The sequence below is a fragment of the Sarcophilus harrisii genome, chromosome 1 (assembly GCF_902635505.1).
Source record: "Sarcophilus harrisii chromosome 1, mSarHar1.11, whole genome shotgun sequence".
Lineage (NCBI taxonomy): Eukaryota > Metazoa > Chordata > Mammalia > Dasyuromorphia > Dasyuridae > Sarcophilus > Sarcophilus harrisii.
The window spans coordinates 175,300,486-175,319,853 of NC_045426.1; the positions used below are offsets into that span (position 1 = coordinate 175,300,486).

Genomic DNA, 19,368 nt, shown 5'->3' on the forward strand with positions numbered 1-19,368 from the left:
TTTTGGTTCATGACGAAGTCTTCTTTATCCCATTTGGAATTTTCTTGGCAACATTACTAGAAGTGATTTGTGTGGCAACAATATTAAGTGGTTTGCAATTTCTTTCTCTGGCTCATTTTATAGATAAGAAAACTCTGGTAAGTAGGGGTAAGGGGTTTCCCAAGTTCACACAATGAATAACTGTCTGAGGCTAAATTTGAACTAAAGATTAGGGATCTTAGGCCTGGCACTCTATCCCCTGTGTCACCAAATGGTCCCAAACCATGTATTATAAATCTTCATTTCATCTTAACAAATTTACATTTGATGTAGTAATTCTATCAAAATTAGAAATTCATTCTAATCCTATTCACTTCCCTTTTTCAAATCTAGTAATATTTTTATCAATTACATCTAAAATATTTTTAATATTCCTTTAAAAATTTTTTTAATTCCAATTTCTCTCTCTTTCCCTTACCTCCCTTAATTCTGAGATGGTAAACAGTTTGATATAGGTTATACATGTGTACTCAGAAGAAAAAGTGGTAATATATTGAAGAGCATGTAATTCATACTTTATAACTACATTTTCATAAACATAATTTTTCTATCTTATCATCATCCTTTCATTTGGATTACCTGAAACATAACATGAACAACCATTTAAAGTACAATTTTCAGTAATTAATGATTTCATAAAAGTACAATACCTTTTTAGTCAGAACCTGATGAAAAATATTTCTCATCATCTAGAGAGACTTGGTCAATCAATGATCCAAACATTTATGCTATAATACATTCATTTTCAACACTAAAATTAGGGAATTTAATTCACTTTCAATTTCATTGATTAAATATATTACTATTTTGATGGTAAGAAAATGGTCAAACTAAAATCTAGTGTCACTGTGTTTCTTTTCTTACAAATTCAAGATAGTTTTAATTAAACAATACATGGAATTATACAGTGGTTTCTAATGAATAGTATCTTTTCTCCATTTCAAAGGTGAAAAAGAGGATGGACTAAAAATCAGTTTTTAAAAATCACATATAGTCTTTGGTACAAACTTTCAGACTAATGTTAGGCCAAATATTTGTAAAATAAAGTTTGGGGAAAAGAATCAAGGAAGATATTTCTACTTTTATTATTTCCTACTACACCATCCCACCAGTGGTCCCCCTGCATATAGAGAAAAACTCTGACTTTGATTCACAGGTTCTTTTGAAGTCTCTTACTGTCTAAGTTGATGCATCAGAAAAAAAACACAACTTGGAATATTTCTCCCAAATTTATTGCTGATTTATATTATCTTGTACCCTGAGACACATAAAAATAAAGCAACATAGGAACTTCATTTTTTTTAGCTTTGCAGCTAAATAGTGTAAAAAAAATTCTTGGGAACTAGCTTCATAGCTACTAAATAAACTTGTCCTCTTTTTTTTATTAGTACAAGAGCCCATGTACTTTTAGTATAGGAGGAAAATTGAATCAAGATTACAGAGAAAAACAAATGTAAATGTTATGAAGCACAATACATATTACAAACAAATAAATATGTATGGACTGCCTTTATGTTTGATTATGCGTGTTATCCCAAGGGACTCTACTAAATTAAAAAAAAAAAAATAGAAGAAGCTTCAGCAATAAAATATTTTAAGTTGCTTGGGGGAGGAATAGTGAGCTACTGACCTCTAGTTGAAGAGAATAAGATAGCTATTTATTCCAGGCAACATCTGAAAATATATTTTCTTGCTGCATACAGATTTCCTAAGTCTTAGTCAGTTCTGACTAATGAGGACAGAGAGACCATTCATACATTCCTGGAATCTCATTTATAACACTTATAGCAAACAAGGAAAAAATTATTATTTTAAATCTATTTTTTCTCTTTATGAAAGCCCTGATTTTTTTGAAATTGATGTTAGACTTTATGCTGCCTCCACATAAGCCAATTGATAGTAATGTACAAAGGAATTCATAAGACTTGATGGTAAGCATTTCTATCTGATGTTTGCTACTGAAAAACATCTCAACAGAGATGCATGTCCTCTTTGAGACATCTTATTTATTTATTATAGCTCCATGGAAGAAAATATTTGGCTAATGCTATACTTGTAAATAAAGCTATTTTTTCCCCACTTAGGAAAGTAACCATGGAAAGTCAGTAGCAAACAATATTAAGAATCAATTAGGGTTGCCTTATTCAACCTCTAGAGTAAAATTTGCTGACATCAACTGGCAATTTAGTAGCTCCACTATGCATCAAGAGTATATCTTCCTATAGATTTATGAGTTACGTGGATTCATAAAATATAAGGCATCCTCACTTTTTACTCTCTTCTACTCTTCCCACCTCTATATCCATTCAGTTATCAAGTCTTATTGATCCTATCTCCTGCATATTTTTCTAATCTTTCTCCTTTTATTGACTTGTACCACAACAACCATCCCAATCCTGGCACACCATATCTCTCTACGGGACTATTATAATAACCTCCTAATTAGTCTCATTTTTCTAGCACTAGAAGGACCAGGTATATTATCAGTTTACACAACATTTTTTCTTATAGTTTTAATTCAAAATTAAAATTTTCATGTTATATTTTATTTGTTTTATGTGTATATTTTAAAAATACATTGCTCCAGTTGGAGTTTGGTTTTTTGAATTTTTCTTAAATTCCAGGCCTTAGTATTAGCCTATTCTTTTTCCAATGAGTTCTCAAAATGACTTTCAAATTTATATTCATAAAGTATAGTTCTGATCATTTCATGCCTCTTTTCAAGAAAATTCAGTGTCTTTTTGTGGCCTTAAGAATAAAATATGAAATCCTTTGTCATTTGAAACTCTTAACAATCTGATTTTAAGATAATTACAAATTGGAACTACCTTCTCCCCTTCCTCTCACAAATTCTATATAGGGCAGCTATTGTATAGTTAGTACAATAGATCGATTGCCAGGCCTGGAATTAGGAAGAACTAAGTTCATAAAAGTCTCAGACTCTTCCTAGATATATGACCCTGAGGATGTCATTAAAAAAAAAAAAAAAAAAAAAAAAAAAAAAAAAAAACCTTTTTTGCCTTAGTTTCTTCATCCATAAATCAACTTAAAGAAGGAAGTGGCAAACCACTCTCATATCTTTGCCAGAATAACCCCCAATTAGATTCATGAAGGGTTGGATATGATTAAACAATGACTATGAGAACAAGAAGTAAAACTGGACTAATTGCTGTTTCCACTATAAAACACTCAGTGTCCCAATTCTCTGTCTTTCAACAAGCTCTTGGCCATGATGAGAATGCTTTTTCTTTATACCCATATCTCTTATCTATGACTCCTTTCAAGTCTCAACACACATGCCATTTCCTTAAAAAAAAAAAAAATCCCTTCCTGATGTTCTGAGCTATTATTTCCCCTCAGTCCTTGTGTACTTCATTGTTACTTGCTTATCTGTAAACTTATAGAATGTAAAATCCTTGAAAGCAGAAACTATTATGTTCATTCATTGATTCATATATTTGTTTGTTTTAATGTGTAATCCTTATTACCTACTTTGAACAGAGGATGAACAAAATGCTTGTTGATTATAGTAATACATAAAAATGGTATGTATTATATTATGTTGTGTCGTATTATGTTGTTATATTATATTACATTATATTAATGCCTTATTTATGTCTTTTTCAAGGCACTGAAAGGCTTTTCATAATATATCATTGTGTTTCCTTTCAAAACATATTTCACATTGCTATAGATAGGAATAAGCCTGTTACTAACAGAATGATAGCTGATACTTGTAATATTCTCTCTAAAATGTAATGTTCTCTGTTGAGGTTTTCTTGGGGTCTCTGGAGCAGCCTTCCTTTCAGTTGAGTAATCACCACGAGTGCAGCCAGGTATTAAAGTCCAAATCCTTTATTGTTTCTTTCCAAGTCTTGTCTCTTTTCCTGGGGCCCATTAGCTTTTTTAGAGGCCTATCTTTCTCCTTGGTTCCGAGAACTTAAGCTCCTGCTGCCAGTCCTTTGTCTTCTCTGCTTCTGCCAGCTTTTTGAAGTCCTCCTGAATGTGTCTTGGTTTCTGTGGGGGAGGAAGGAGGACTGCCACCATGCTCTCTATCCTCCCTAGTTCTGATTCTGGCTGAGTTTGTCCGAGCTTATATGGTCTCTTATTAAAGGTGTGAATCTTGTAGAACTATAATAAGTACTGAGTACACTACTGAACTATAGAACTGTTAAGCACCATGCTAAATAACCATTGTCTCTATCAATTCCACTGACTTAGCACCTTGTTTCAAGTTGTGGCCCATAACAGATACTCATTATGGGTGGTAGTTTTTATAATGAGAATTCTATATAGTAATGAAATCGCAGATTTATTATCATGACTATGTGTTTGTCATATTGTTTTTTTAATTGTTGTTTCAACAATTCTTATATTTTTACATGTGTTCTTTGGGTGTTGATGTCTTCTCCTTAAAATTAGAATCCAGCAAATGCATTTAGAGCAGGGAAGATACTATTGAATTATTTCTGAGCATTGAAGCTCATGTTGTAGGTTTAATTCATTTCAGTCCTTTTTAATGAGGCAATTTGATATGCCAAACAGGTTTAAAAGTCTAAAACAAGATGGATTTTGTTTTAGCTCATTTTTTTCTATTTTAATAATAACCTATGCACTGGGTAGCATTTGAAATTTATATATATTTTTACCACTTCTGAAATTAACTTTGAGAATAATAACTGCATCCTTTATTAATTTTCATTTATAATTTTCTCTAAAATTCAATTTTTACTAAGTAATGAGGAGGAAGGGAAGAACAATGACCCAGAGGGAATCTTGCTGAAAGGCTTTTACATTAGACATGTTATCAGTTAATTATTTACAATAGCTATTCTGATAACTTTCTCTAAAATGATAGATGTTTAGACATATATATAGAACTATGATCCTTTTACGTATCCAACACCAAGTATATGGGCGGGTGAGTTTTTTTTTTTTGTTTGTTTGTTTTTCTGTAAAAGCATCTATTATAGAATTAGTAAGTTCATACTTAATAGGGAATGATGTAAAATATTGAAAAATTTGTGTTCAGAAAACAAACAGGCATTAGGAAATATTTTTAGTTCTTGAGACTGTATTTTAATTTCTGCAGTAAGATGACACCATAGTCTGTTAGTTATTCTAGTTTCTTAGACTGAGAGAAAAAGGTGCCCATCCATTTCTAATCCTCTTTCCATCATTTGCTCATACAATCATTTTTCTTGATAAATTTCAATCATTTCAAATGCGTGTGGGAATGTTTGTATAACATATTTATTCTTGGAATAAGGTCTGAAAGATTTGAGAAGATTGCAGATCTTTATATATTAGGGACCCACCTTCTCCCAAAGGACATCTGTTAGTAACTAAAAGCTAACTTTTTTATATTCATCAAACTGAGATGACCTTGACAGCTGCAGATATGGATGGATGTCAGATTAAATTGGCTGCCACTCCCAACATCTCACTTATTCTGAGTTCATAACTAACAAAGCTGAAATATAGGAAGTACACAAATGGATGGATTCAATTCCATTTCTCCTCATCTCTCTTGATATGTAATCATGCTCCCATCAAGTAAGGGTGAAAATTCTAATAATTGTTGAATTCATTTTAGGGAAACAAATGCTACTTCACTCACAAAGGAACATATGACATTATGCTTTTGTGATAACTATGTGCATATTTGTATACATATACATATATATATATATATAATATATAGAGCTCTTTATTCTTTTTTACCTATTTTTTACTTGCTGTTTTAAACCCTACTAAGCTTTAAGTTCTTTGAGGGCAAGAACTATTTGTTTTTTTTCATTTCCCCATACTTGGGGAAAGTATAAATCATATACTTGGGTTATAGTTTTTTTTAAAGCATTATTGCTGGAAGAGATCTTAGAACCTACTGAGTCCAATTTTCTAATTTTACATATTGGGAAAGTCAGACCAAGAAAGTTTATGTGACTTATACAGGGTCACTTAGCTAGTAAGTATAATATCTTAATGCTTTTTCATTGATAAATGTCAAAATAATGTATCCAAATGGAAGAATTTCATCAAATATTCAATTACATAAGTTTAATAGTAGATAAAATTCAACTATATGTCTATTTTCATCTTTTAAAGCTACTTCCATGTTAGCCATGTTGTGAAAGAAAAATCCAAATAAAGGAGAAAAACCATGAGAAGTAAAGCAAACAACTTCAACAATAACAACAAAAGGTGAAAATAATAGGCTTCAAACCATATCCAGTCATTGTTTTCTCTCTGGATGTGGATGGCATTTTCCATCCCAAGATTATTGGAAATATCTTGGATCACTGGAATATTGAGAAGAGCTCCGTCTATCATTGTTGATCATTAGATAATCTTGCCGTTACTGTGTACAACATTCTCCAGATTCTGCTTACTTCACTCAGCATCATTTCATTTGATTTGTTTTTCATTGTATTTGACAAAACTTATTTTAGAAGTGACTGGTCAATCTTGTTTTCAGAAACATTATTAATTTATGAAATTCTTTTCTTTCTAAGTGCAAAGAATATTATGAAAAGAGTAAAAATCTAATTCATGAGAATGAATCTCTTAGTGCATTAGTTCATTCATTTAAAAAATTGAAGTGAACTAATCTATAATAAATTATTAAAAAAACAATCTAGATCTCATGTGGTTAGTTATGTTATAGATGTAATTAATTTTAAGACTAGTTTCATGAAATGTACATGCTTCTTATTTTAACCCTTATCCTCTCTCTTAGGCATGAGTATGTGTTGGCCAATCTAATAAAATGCAGAAATGAAACCTAATCATTCTTTCTACCTCTTTCTTTTTCTGTCCCTGCCCTGGGCACTATTTTTTCCCTACAATATGAAGGAAATTCTAGAATTCAATCAACTTCAGTGTCCTCTGGTTGACAATAACATTAGCCTATCAATCACAGAAGTTCCCAAGCAGTCTGTAATGTGGCACAGAAAGATTTTAGTAAGTAATGGTGTTCTACCTTTTCTTGATCCCAGTATTCCTGAATTGTCTTTGCTAGTTTAATAAATTGAATACTGATGAAAAGACTGCCTTAGAAACTGTGGCTATGGATTCAATTACCCAGGTTCTCCTGGATAGCTATCATTGACCTTACCTCTGAAGCTCTAGTTGCTAGTAAATCTGAAAAGTTAAGGAACATGGCATTCCAATAAAAGGGAGAGGGAACGGACCTGCAATTTCATTGGAGTGACCAAGTCCCCAATGAAGAAATTCCCTCTGTGAATGTAGATAGACATTTACTCTTCAATTCATCCTCTTTAAGTTTTATTTAGAGAACTCAGAAGCAAAGTGACTTGTCTAGATTCCCATGACTGTTTGTTTCTATCAAGACTTTTAGGTCTAATATGTCTCAAGGATACAGTTATATTCACCCAGGGGTCCTCAAACTAAGGCCTGTGAGTCAGATGCAGCAGCTGAAGATGATTATCCCTCTCACCCAGAGCTATGAAGTTTCTTTATTTAAAGGCCCACAAAACAAAGTTTTTGTTTTTACTATAGTCCGGCCCTCCAACAATCTGAGGGACAGTGAACTGCCCCCCAATTTAAAAAGTTTGAGGACCCCTGCACTAGACCATGTTGTCTCCACATAAAAAGTAATACAAAAAATGTAAATTGTTATTTTGAAAGAATAGTTGCCAAGAGACAAAATTATATAGTAGAAAGAGGGCTGTCTTTGAAATCTGAAGCAGTGGGTTCAAGTATAATCTTTGACACATTCTGACTGTGTGACCACATTCAAGGTACTATATTTCTCAATAGTTTCATAGGTATCTAAATTTAAAAGTTGCCATTCTTCATCAATGAAGGAAATGTCCACATTGTGAATTGTACTCAGAGAGGAAATCACAGGTTCATTTGAACCTGAATCCTGTTCCCCAAACAGAAAGAGATGGAGCCAACACAGAAAGACAGAAACAGAGAGAGAAAATTTTAAAAAAAAGAAAAGAAAAATATGAAAGATTATGTTCAACTCATAAAAATAATATTTGTTAGTACGCCTCAGAATTTCTTACAATTACATTTATATACATTATTTAAAACTAGAGATACAATTTCTAACTAAAACTACAATTTAACAAGTCCTACAGTTGATATAGGCAAGTCTCAGTGAGGAAACTCCCTCTCCCAATACAGCTCGGGATCTATTCTGCAAATTGTACTTCAATGACATCCCTGGGATCATCTAGCTAGTATATGTCAGAAGCAGAATAGGAATGAGATCTTTTCTCATTCTGAAGCTAGATCTATAGCTTCTTTTACATTACTATAATACTTTATATGTTTCTATTATATTTATCTGTATATAGATATATGATATACATACATCTATACATAGCAGAGAGACAGAGACACAAAGAGATTGAGATTTCTTCTCTTCCCATACATAAATATATGTATGAGTCAACAGAACAGTCATATGCAAATCTACTTTTGTATATGTATGTAAGTACATTTTCACACAGAAATGCTTTTAGGTTTTCCTGACATGAATTCAACCAAACACTTCTATAAAACAACTGGCATTTCTATATTTCTTTAAGCAGTTATATTATATATACATATTTCTGCTAGTGTTATAAGAAAAATTATGATTAATGATCACAATAGAAAATGGAAAATACTGAGATGTGAATGGCAAAGTAAAGTAAATTTATGTGTTTATTCGCTGAAGAAAGGACAATTATGTATTTTACCAAATGATAACATGATCAGCAAACAACAAAAGAGGGAATCATGGGCTATTTTATCAAGAAAGAAAGTAGGCAAAAATCTATAATTTCACCTTTGAGAGAAAATGATTAGAAACTGATAAAGGATTCATAAAATAAGGTTTACATATATAACTTCATATAGGAGGATAGAAAGATCCGATGTGCTATGATTCATAGAGTATGTGCACATATGTGTGAATATATGCATATTTATATATACACATGTATGTGTATATATATACATGTATTACAATTTTTTTCTTTTAATAAAGAATACAGCAAAGAAAAATCTAAAATCAAAACGCTACTTTGATAAAGGTTTCACATGTTATAATGACAATGTATAGAAAAAACTTTTTGCGGTAAAGGAAATTCAGCAGAATTCTATTTTGTGCCTTTATTAGATTTACTCTGACATATTTGCTCAACATATATAATTCTGTATCATCAGTACATTTTATTTAACTTTGATGGAATATATTCCAATTGGATAACACATGAGGATTGACATGCCTGTTATATTAAGACCTGGGTCATTCTAGCTAATGAATTAATAGGTTCATTCAAAGTGCTTAAACAGTTTCTTATGAAGAACATTGACCTCTATAACCCTATATCTTATGGATCAAGCAAAATGTTATCTTACCTTATCTTTTCTTTGTTTTTCATCCTGGTATACAGTCCAATGTTCTCCATCATTGCTATATGCCAGTTTATAGGAACCTACAAATTGTACATGACCAAAATCTTTAGCTCCTTGGGTAATGATGCCAGTCACTTTGGTAGGGACTAGAAGATCCACCTAGAATAAAGAAGATATAAAACATAATGTTACAAAACACATATAGTAATACATTCTCCTTATTGTGTCCCAAGAACCACATAAAAATGTATTTCTAGAAATTTCTAGTGTAAGTAAAATCCACTTTATACATACACACACACACACACACACACACACACAAACACACACACATATATACATATACTTTTAAAAATTGACTTTACAATGTAAATATCATCTGGATTAATTAAGACTAACTCTATCCTAAAGTCCAGTTTGATCATCTCTAACTTCAGTTGCTCAGCAGAGTGATTTTTATGGCACTAAAATGTTGGATCACCACAATCTGTCATCTATAAATCAAACAATCAACAAACTTTTATTAAGCATCTATTATGTTTCCAAACTATGTTAGAATCTGGAGTTATAAAGACATATATGAAACAGACATTGAATTTACACGATGCTAAGAGGAAGTATACATGTAAGTCTATAAAAATACATACAACTTTTGAGGGTGACACTAGCAACTTGGGGAGAACAAGAATATTTTCATGAACAACATGGAAACAACTAAGATTTAAAGGAAGTGGGAGGTCTAACATGTTGAAGTCAAGTATAAGTATATTCCATGGAATGTAGTATATGAAGAACTTTAAGAAGAGGACAGTGTGGTTCTGCATTGTAAAGATAATTTGGTGGCAAGTTATGAAAGGTTTTTAACATCTATAGTTTATATAGTGATTTGAAATTTGCAAATAAGGCACTTTATTAATACTTCGGGTTCTATTCACAATAACTTCAAAGGCGTTATTATTATCTTCATTTTGGAAATGAGGAGACCAAGGCAGATAGAAGTTAAATGACTTTCCCAGGATCACACAGATAAAAGTTGTATGAAGTCAGATTTCTTGTCAGGTATTCCTTACTACAGGTCCCATATTCTATCCACAGTGTCTCCTGGCCTCCAAACAAGAGTTTTTATTTGATTCTAGAGGTAAGATGTAGCCACTGGAGTTTATTGATTTAGAGAGTGACATATCATCTTAGAAAAATTTACTTTAGAAGCTGTAGGGAGGATGAAATGGATTGGGGAGAGTCTTAAGATGGGGAGACCATTTTCTTGTTGCCAACTCCAGATACTTTTTAGATGTAATATACTTTCACAGACTTTAATTGTCCATTCAATCCAGAGGATTGACTCCATTTTATATGTTGATACAGATTAGGCTCCATTTAATTTGGCTGGGACTTCAGGAACAACCTTTGGTGTTGAAAGCTTCCCCCCCCCCCCATCAATTTAATCATGCATAATTGAATAATACACACATTAGCTAATGAAAACCCTATTTCAAAAGCCAATATTCTGAACAAGATGGGCTATAAATTTAAGGTCAAACATCAAAAGAGAAAAGAGATTACAAAATACATAGCCATTGTGTGCCTATAGCCCATGTTGCAGCACTACTTACATACATACAGATAAATAAACATAAATCCATATATGCTCATGTCTGTAAATGGAAAGAGCTACCAAAATTCTTCTTAAACAATATAATTGTTATTATTTCCTGTCAATATATTCAATAAGATATTCATTACCTAACAATTCAATTCCCTTTCCTCAAACTCTGATTTGTATTTGTTTATTTTTCTCCAGTTACTTTTTGATTCTATTTTCTCTCTTTTCTGAGACTTTCAGTCTCCCTGTAAGGATTCTTTGAGATGGTCTATCTTTAGTTTTTCTCCTTTTTTCCTTGATCTACAGATTCCTCTCTTATCCTACAATAGCAGCTCACTTCCTTTGCCTAATATCCTCGATCTTATCTTCACTATCACTGCTCCATATGTCATCATTGAGTATCTCCAAGCACCACAATTGTTTACATTTAATATTCTTTATCCTGTGAGAAGCAGGATGTTGGAAAATGAGCTTCAGGTTAGGTGGGAGTCATGCATGGAGGACAGAATATGGTGTATAACAGAAACATGATTCCTATGATCTATGGATTTCTAAATCTTCATATAATAGAAATGTGGGGATGGTGTTCAATGTGGGTGCTTAATATGCTAATCACTTGAGTAGGAATATAGATAACTTTATATTTACTTCATTTTAATGTTTTAGTGTCAAGGATGTTTGGTTAAATTTTTCTTTTATACTTTAGTACACACTTATAGGACAACATCTCAGAAAAGTGGAATAAAGAGAATAAAATAGCATATATATATATGTAAATGAGAATAAATGGATATGAGAATAAAGTAACATGGATAATGCATGTATAAATGTATATACATACACATACACAAACAAACATGTAACTTCCCTTTCCTCAATTCAGCAACTTCTTTCCTTTTCCTGATTACTAGAATACTGTAGAATCTATTCACCATTGTCAGGAAACACCAAATATAAACTTTATATTTACTAACTTGAAAGAACTCTCTTGGTTCTCAATCTGTCTCATAGATTGCATGTATGCATGTATACACACAAATATATATATATATATATATATATATATATATATATATATATATACACATATATATAATAGGACTGGCAAATGTACAAAGCTAATCTTAGGAATCTGCTTTTGGGAGGGCTAAGATGACTTGAAATTGAAATACCTTGGGAAAGACTTTGGAAAATGGATAGACATTCTGAAACTTGTTTGAGGTTTGTAATCATATAGAAGACAGCAACTACTTTTACTGGTTAAATTTAGAGAACTGAGATTTAAAAGAGTGTCAAAAGAAGCTAGTTGGTCTTAGTCACTTTCTAGGAAACTGCTCTTTTTTGGATTCCAGATGAGAAACAATACTATAGGGACAAAGGTGTTGAGCCTTCTCCTTCCGAAGTCAATATTGATCCTTAACTTTAATACGTGTTTAATTTAGGAATTCATCTCCCGCATTTAGAAACTTCTAGACATTAAGATATTTGGGGCAAGAACTTTTCTATTGATCTGCCACCACTGCTCAAGTTGGGACACTGGCTGGAGACTTGGAATCCAGGAAATCTGAGTTCAAATCTACACACTGACACTTTCATGGGCAAATCACAAAATTTCTCTGTGCTTCAATTTCTTCATTTGTAAAATGGGGATAACAATAGCACTTCACTCTCAGGGTTGTTATGAGCACAAAGTAAGTTAATTTTTTAAAGCACTTTGCAAAATTATTTAAGCACTATATAAATTCTAGCCATTAGCATATTATTGTATATTATTATTCTAGAATTTTCTAGGTTTGTTCAAAAAATCCTCAGAATATCTACATTGCCTGACTATGTAAATAGATGCACTCATAAATGTTTAGCAACCAATTCTCCCCAAATTAAGCTGGAGATAGATGCATGATCAAAATTCTAGCTACTCTAAAAGTTATTTTTTCTATAGAATCTATTTCTTCAGGGATCTCTTTTTGGAGAGAATTTGGAACCATATGTCTTTTTTCTCAAAGGTAGAAACCAAAATCTCTTTTTTCCCCTCAGCTTTCACCAAATTCTCTCCTCTTGAAGGCACATAGTAAACATTGAGTAATCAATTTCTACCAAGGATCCAAAGCTAAAATTCTCATCTTTTGTCAGCCTTTTGATATCTCTGATATCTTTAAAATCCTAGCTAGACTAGTGCTTTCTCTCAATTAATCTTTTCCAAATTATATATGAACTCTTGCTTGTAATACTTTGTTTACATTTTATATCTCTTAGACTTGGAGCTCTTTGAAGGCCAGTTTTTGAAGTTCTTTGTGTTACTAGAACTTAGCAGTGTTGTTTACACATAATAGGTGTTTAATATATACTTGTTGACTGACTGCATCTAAACTTAGGAGAGCATGAGACATCTGGGAGGAAACTATTTTGGTGACATTCACAGGATAGAAAAGAACAAAGATTGGAATAGGACAAAGATTGAACACATGAACAAACACATGAAGCAATAACAGCATTGAACATTGAACATTGTACAATGATATTAAAATTTCTTGGTTTAATTTCTTCTGGTGCTAAATTTCACATAGGCTCTGAGTGAAGGTTTCCCTTCGTCATGGATGATGATGCAATAAGGAGTTTTCCAGAGTCTCTCTTTCTGTGGTATTTCTTAACATCAGTTTGATTTCCTGTTGGGTGGAGATGTTTTCCCCCTTGCCTGTGTATTTTGGCTCTTTAAGACAGGTATGTTTATCCTACCACTTTAACTATATTTCTTCCCAATGCTGACCTAAAAAAATTTCTTTTAAAGATTTTTGTTCCACTTTAGCCTAGCTCTCTACTTAAAAAGTAAGCAACTTATTTCAAAATTAATTTGTCCTTGACAATTTTTGCTTACATACCATGTCTAAGTAAATCTTCCTCCAGTATAAAAATAATCAATTACTCACAGTGGACAGGGTATTTCACAGGAACCCTGAAGCAGTCCAGGACAGAATGCTCTATATTCTGATACATGGAATTCCCTAGGGATTCAGACACACCCAGACATCCTCTAGGGATAAACCACTGAGGCTGTACCACATCTGTCCTGGGATTCAGAGATTACTGTGAAGATGCTAAGTAGGCAAGTAACTACCCTGTTATCTTGACAGCATTCAAGCTTAAAGACTTAACCCTATTCTGTTTTAGACTCAAATCACTCACATTCTGGCTCAAAACTGGATTGATTAGGAAGGGTACTAGAATAGTATTTAGCCTGCAACATTCTATGGAATATCTAGTTTCTAAATTCAAACTGCCTCCTACATAGATTTATCAGCAAATGTAGCAATGATTCATACTAGGGGAATAAATGATTAATTATAAATAAATGGTATTTATATAGCCCCTCAAAAATTGACAAAGTGCTTCTTAAACATTTTCTCTTTAGGTCTTCACAATAATTTTTGAGGATATGTCATATAAGCATTGTAATCTACACTGCAAATTAGGACTCAAAGAGTCAGAAAAATTGAATTATTTGCCAGGTACTTCTTGGCAGAGTTGAAACACAAATCCTAGAAATAAGGTGTTAAATCTAGCCCTCATTCTAATGCATTGTTCTTTCTCATCAATTTATTTTTGTTCTTTTTCTTTTTTTAAAGTTAATCATCCAAATGAAAAGTGAAGAGTAATTTTGAAATGAGTAATTGTGTATATTTAATGTTGTCTCTGGGGAGGGAGTTGAATCTGTTACTCTTTATTTATTCAGTAATATTTCAATTATAATTTGTTTTTTTTTTTCTTTTGCCATAAAGCAAGTAGCACTGCAGGATGCCATTTCTCCAGATGGTGGTGACTAGTTCTTTCCATTTCACATTTTTATATTTGGCTATCACACAGCACCTGGGAATAAGCCTTTTCTGGAACCACTCTGAAGACCATTGTGTGTGTGTGTGTGTGTGTGTGTGTGTGTGTGTGTGTGTGTTTTCCTTTACATTGGCTCACAGCAGGACTATAGTGTGATGGAATGCCAGAAAATTTATATCATGTTTGTTCTCAATTGACACTGTCTGTCATGGTTCTTGAACATAATAGGAGAATGTAGGTGGACAGAAGGTTAAGCTATCATTTCATTTCCTCTTCTGGTTTATAATTTTGAAAGAGTTAAGGAGCCAGTCTGAATCCTTTTAATTGACTGAGAAAAACTATGAATTTGAACTTGGTCATGAAGGTCAAGATAAACTACTATTTCAGACAGTTGCAGAAAACTCTGGCAGATGGCTGAATAGGCTAAGATAGGGCAGTCTGAGAGTCTATTTATTTTCCTGGACAAGCATTCCTGAGGGGAAAGGAAAATGAAAAGAAAGACAAAAATTAAGCATGCAAGAGTACTAGAGAGACCAAAGAGCTCTATCATAAAACCGTGTCACTTTATTGCTTTTTCGAATAACTCTTGCTTTTGCCTTTATGCTATGTTAATCCATTTTTTCACTTAAATATTTTATAAAGTTCATTATGTTTTATAAAATGAACTCATTAAACAGAAATGTTTCTCAAACTATTATACTCCTCTGATATTTCAAACTTTATTATATCTAGGATTTGCTGAAAACTTTGGCTTACTTCTTTTGATAAAAATTGAGAAATTCAAATTGATCAAACTTTTGCTATTTTCTCTGCTACTCTCTTGGGTGTAGACAATCAACTCCAAAATAAGTCAAGCCTTGACTTGTCTGTCCATTTCTGAGATGCAAATGCTCATACTGAACGTTTAATAAGTTTATCTTATCTTGTTCAAGTTAACTATATCATACTCATCCCAATACCATTTTATTTAAGCATTTGATAATTAAAGAAGTCATCCTAAGGAAGTTTCCCTTTATTATTTTAAACATTATTTCAGAATCATGGATTTAGAGAAAGAGTAAACCATAGAGGCCATCTGATTAAATCTCTTTATCTTATAGATGCAAAAAGCAATAGTTTAGAGAGAATTTGTGACTTGCCTTTAGTTATACTGAGATATAATTTTGAATTCAATTCAAATGTTGCCTGAGATACATACTCAGATCCTTAGATTTCGAATTAAACACTCTTAAAATGTGTCCAGTTTTTAAAAAATATATCAAATATAAAAATTAAAAACCATATTCTAAAGAATACATAGTACATTATAGATCCACCTAAGAGTTTAAACACTGTCAGAATTCAAAGAATGTCAAAAATTCTGACATCATAGCTAATATAGTAATAGCTACATTATGTGTTTTATAAGAACTTTATAAATATGCTATTTGATCTTTGCAACAACCATAACCAAGTAGGTTCTTTTATTATTCCCATTTTACACTTGAGGAAATTGAGGCAAAAGTTAAGTGTCTTGCTCGGGGTCACTTAAATATCTGTGGAGCAGTATGAATTTGCATCTTCCTGACTTCAAGTCTGACACACTATCAACTAACCCTACCATTGCCAAAATTCACAGTAACTTAATAAAATGAAATTCTGCATGAAAATTTTTAATTGGGCTTTCAAAATAGTTATTTAATTTATGATTGCTGTAAATGAATATAAAGTAATTTGCATAAGGAAATCTTATATTATTTATATATCATGGAAATATTCTTATTTAAGCAATTTTCTAATAGGCCCATTAGTATATCATGAAAATATTTAAAATTGGGTATTTTAAATCATTTTATGAAAAATATTTTTGAATCCAATATTTGTAAAATAACTTAAAAATAATCTGTATGTTTGCTATGTCTTAGAACTCATTATTATTCTAAGTAGTAAGAATTTCTCATTAAAATTCAGAGAATTTTAAAGGAAAGATCATAAGTAATCTTTACAATGAAACATACTCAGAGTTAATAAGACTGTTAAGCAGTGGCTGGTTTTTAGCTTAATGAATCCATCTAATGTCCTTCAGTCTTGACTAAAAATTATAATGGAAACATGTGAATATTCATATTTTCTCACCCTTTTTCTGTCAGGTTACATGTAATTTGTTATATTTTTGTAATGCTGTGATGAAAGAAAGGATTCTCAAATAACAAAAACTCTGAAGTAAGATTTGTGTCAACATCACAGCAAATTAAGAAATTAGCTATCAAACATTTCTCCAACTTTTATTGCTTAGAGTAAAATTAATAGAAGAAACTTGTTATCACTAGAAACTGTAGGGGGAAAATGCTTTTTCTGCTTAGTTTATCAAAAACACAATTACCATGCTTTTCATGTATTTTTTTCTCTATATGCTTTTCAAAGATTGGAAACTTTGACTAATTTCATAAGACCACATAACAATTCTGGAGATGTCAAGTAGAATTAGGTTTTAATTGATGGGAATTATTAATTATGAATTGGAGGATGAGCATATGTCTTTGATGATGGAGCATCTTGATTGACAAAGAAGACCATCCTGAAAGTCAGATTCATAATGGAACTTAGGAAAAACACCCCAAGAAATAAACTTACTTTCAAATCATTTCAAACTCATATGAAAATTTCATATGGAAGAGTTAACTATATCTGTTAAAATCATTTATATAATGCTATTCCATTTCTAATCCCACTAATGCTTCCTATGATTTGTGTGAAATTGGGAGAGTCATTCAATTATTCTGGGCCTCAGTTTCCTAGTCTTTGAAGAGGATTAGTTGGCTTCTTGACCTATTTCAGATCTAGATTTTTGATTCCACGACCCATTTGTTACATGTGACAATCATTAAGTCAATATCCATGGGATGAATGTAGTGTCCAGTTGCTTCTGGAAGAAACTAGTTAACTATTGAGCAGATTGCTCATTTGTGAGTAGGAAATAGTTTTAACGTGTCATAAATATTTTTTCTCATAGCATCTGAATTTATATCTTTTATGAATATACATGTAAATATTCAATTCACTAAAATTTCACTTATTTCACTTAACAATAATATGTTACAAAGTTTAGTACACATAGGCAAAACTTTATCTCATATATTATGTCAATTCTGCTACCATTTCATGCGGCAGTATGATTTTTAAAAATTCTAGTCCAAGACACTGTATGAAATATGAAAAATTATATATAGAGTTTCTAGGGAGTGAGCAGCTAGGTGTCACAGTGGATAGAGTGCAGAGCCTGGAGTCAGAAAACCTAAATTCAAAACTAGTTTCAGACCCTTATTAGCTATGTGACCCTGGGCATCTCAGTTTCTTCATCTGTAGAATGAGTTCAAGAAGAAAATGGCAGATCATTCTAGTATCTTTGTAAAAAAAGAAAAAAACAAAAACAAGGAAAGCATCTTAAGCAGGGGAATGGCATGTTTGGATATATATTTTAGGTTTTAGAGACAATAGACATTCATGTAATTGAAATTCAGCTTCTCTGAGATTCCATTTTGGATTCTACGTCCAAGTCTCCGATGAGGGTCTTTTTCCCTCTATATGCTTTACTGATGTTTTATACCTCTCATTGAGTCATGAGAACAAATCTCAAAGTTGTATACGGGCCTGTCCTATAATTCAATATAACCTATGTAGAGTTGTAATGAGGCAAAAAAAGTTCAAGAGTTCAAAGTCCTGATTTGAATATTTGGATTACATTGTTCTTAAAATATTTTGTTCCTGGCAGAATATGAATAGTAAAATCCTCATACTTTCATCCTTTTGAGAAGTAACAGTGTATTTAAAGGCTTTTTGTGTCTGTAGTTATTCAAAACTTACATAATGTCTAATTTCTTTGTGTAATCAACTCAGAACTGCCTCATATTTTAAAAATCATTCTAACTGTAAAACTATTCATGCACTGTATTTCCTATTACTGTAAAATAGCTCATAAACCCCAGTCTTAAATTAGGCAGAGAATTAATAAATCTCTTGAAATAAACTCATCATATTTAACTTTCCTGATTTTTTGGCATACACAAAGTTAAAAAAAAAAAAGAACTAAGTTACAGTTCAATTCACTTGGAGAATCAATGAGAAAAAAAAGATAATTATTTTCTGTTTCATCACTGATATATTATAGCATTTGCTATAAATAACAGCTGGACAATCTTACCATCATTAGAATTCAAACAGTATTTACATAAAAATAGACATTTCTTCATGTTCTCAATTTCCCTGGATGTTTCAAAATAATTGGCTAGATGTATGTAAAAATTACTTAAACATCCCCTGGGAAAAAATAAATGTAATTACTAGAAATTTTTCATAATTTCTTTAAAAGGAATTCATTATAATATCTTGAACGATATTACAATGCAATGATTGTCAATTTTTGAATTTATACCAATTATAAAGAATATCTAGAACTGGGATTTATATCTGTCACTTATTACCTTTGACAAGTCAACAAATTCTCTGAACCTCAGTTTCCTTAAAAATGTAATGTTATTGGA

The 19,368-nt window shown here is 31.7% G+C and overlaps 1 protein-coding gene across 2 annotated transcripts in view; it reads right to left on the bottom strand.

The window, feature by feature from the left end:
* Positions 1-19,368, bottom strand: part of EDIL3 (EGF like repeats and discoidin domains 3) — a 651,648-nt gene that overhangs the window by 44,325 nt on the left and 587,955 nt on the right. For both annotated transcript variants that reach the window (XM_031967244.1, XM_031967251.1), the window contains one exon: positions 9,421-9,576. In XM_031967244.1, the coding sequence (XP_031823104.1) occupies positions 9,421-9,576 (156 nt within the window). The remainder of the gene's footprint in view (positions 1-9,420; positions 9,577-19,368) is intronic.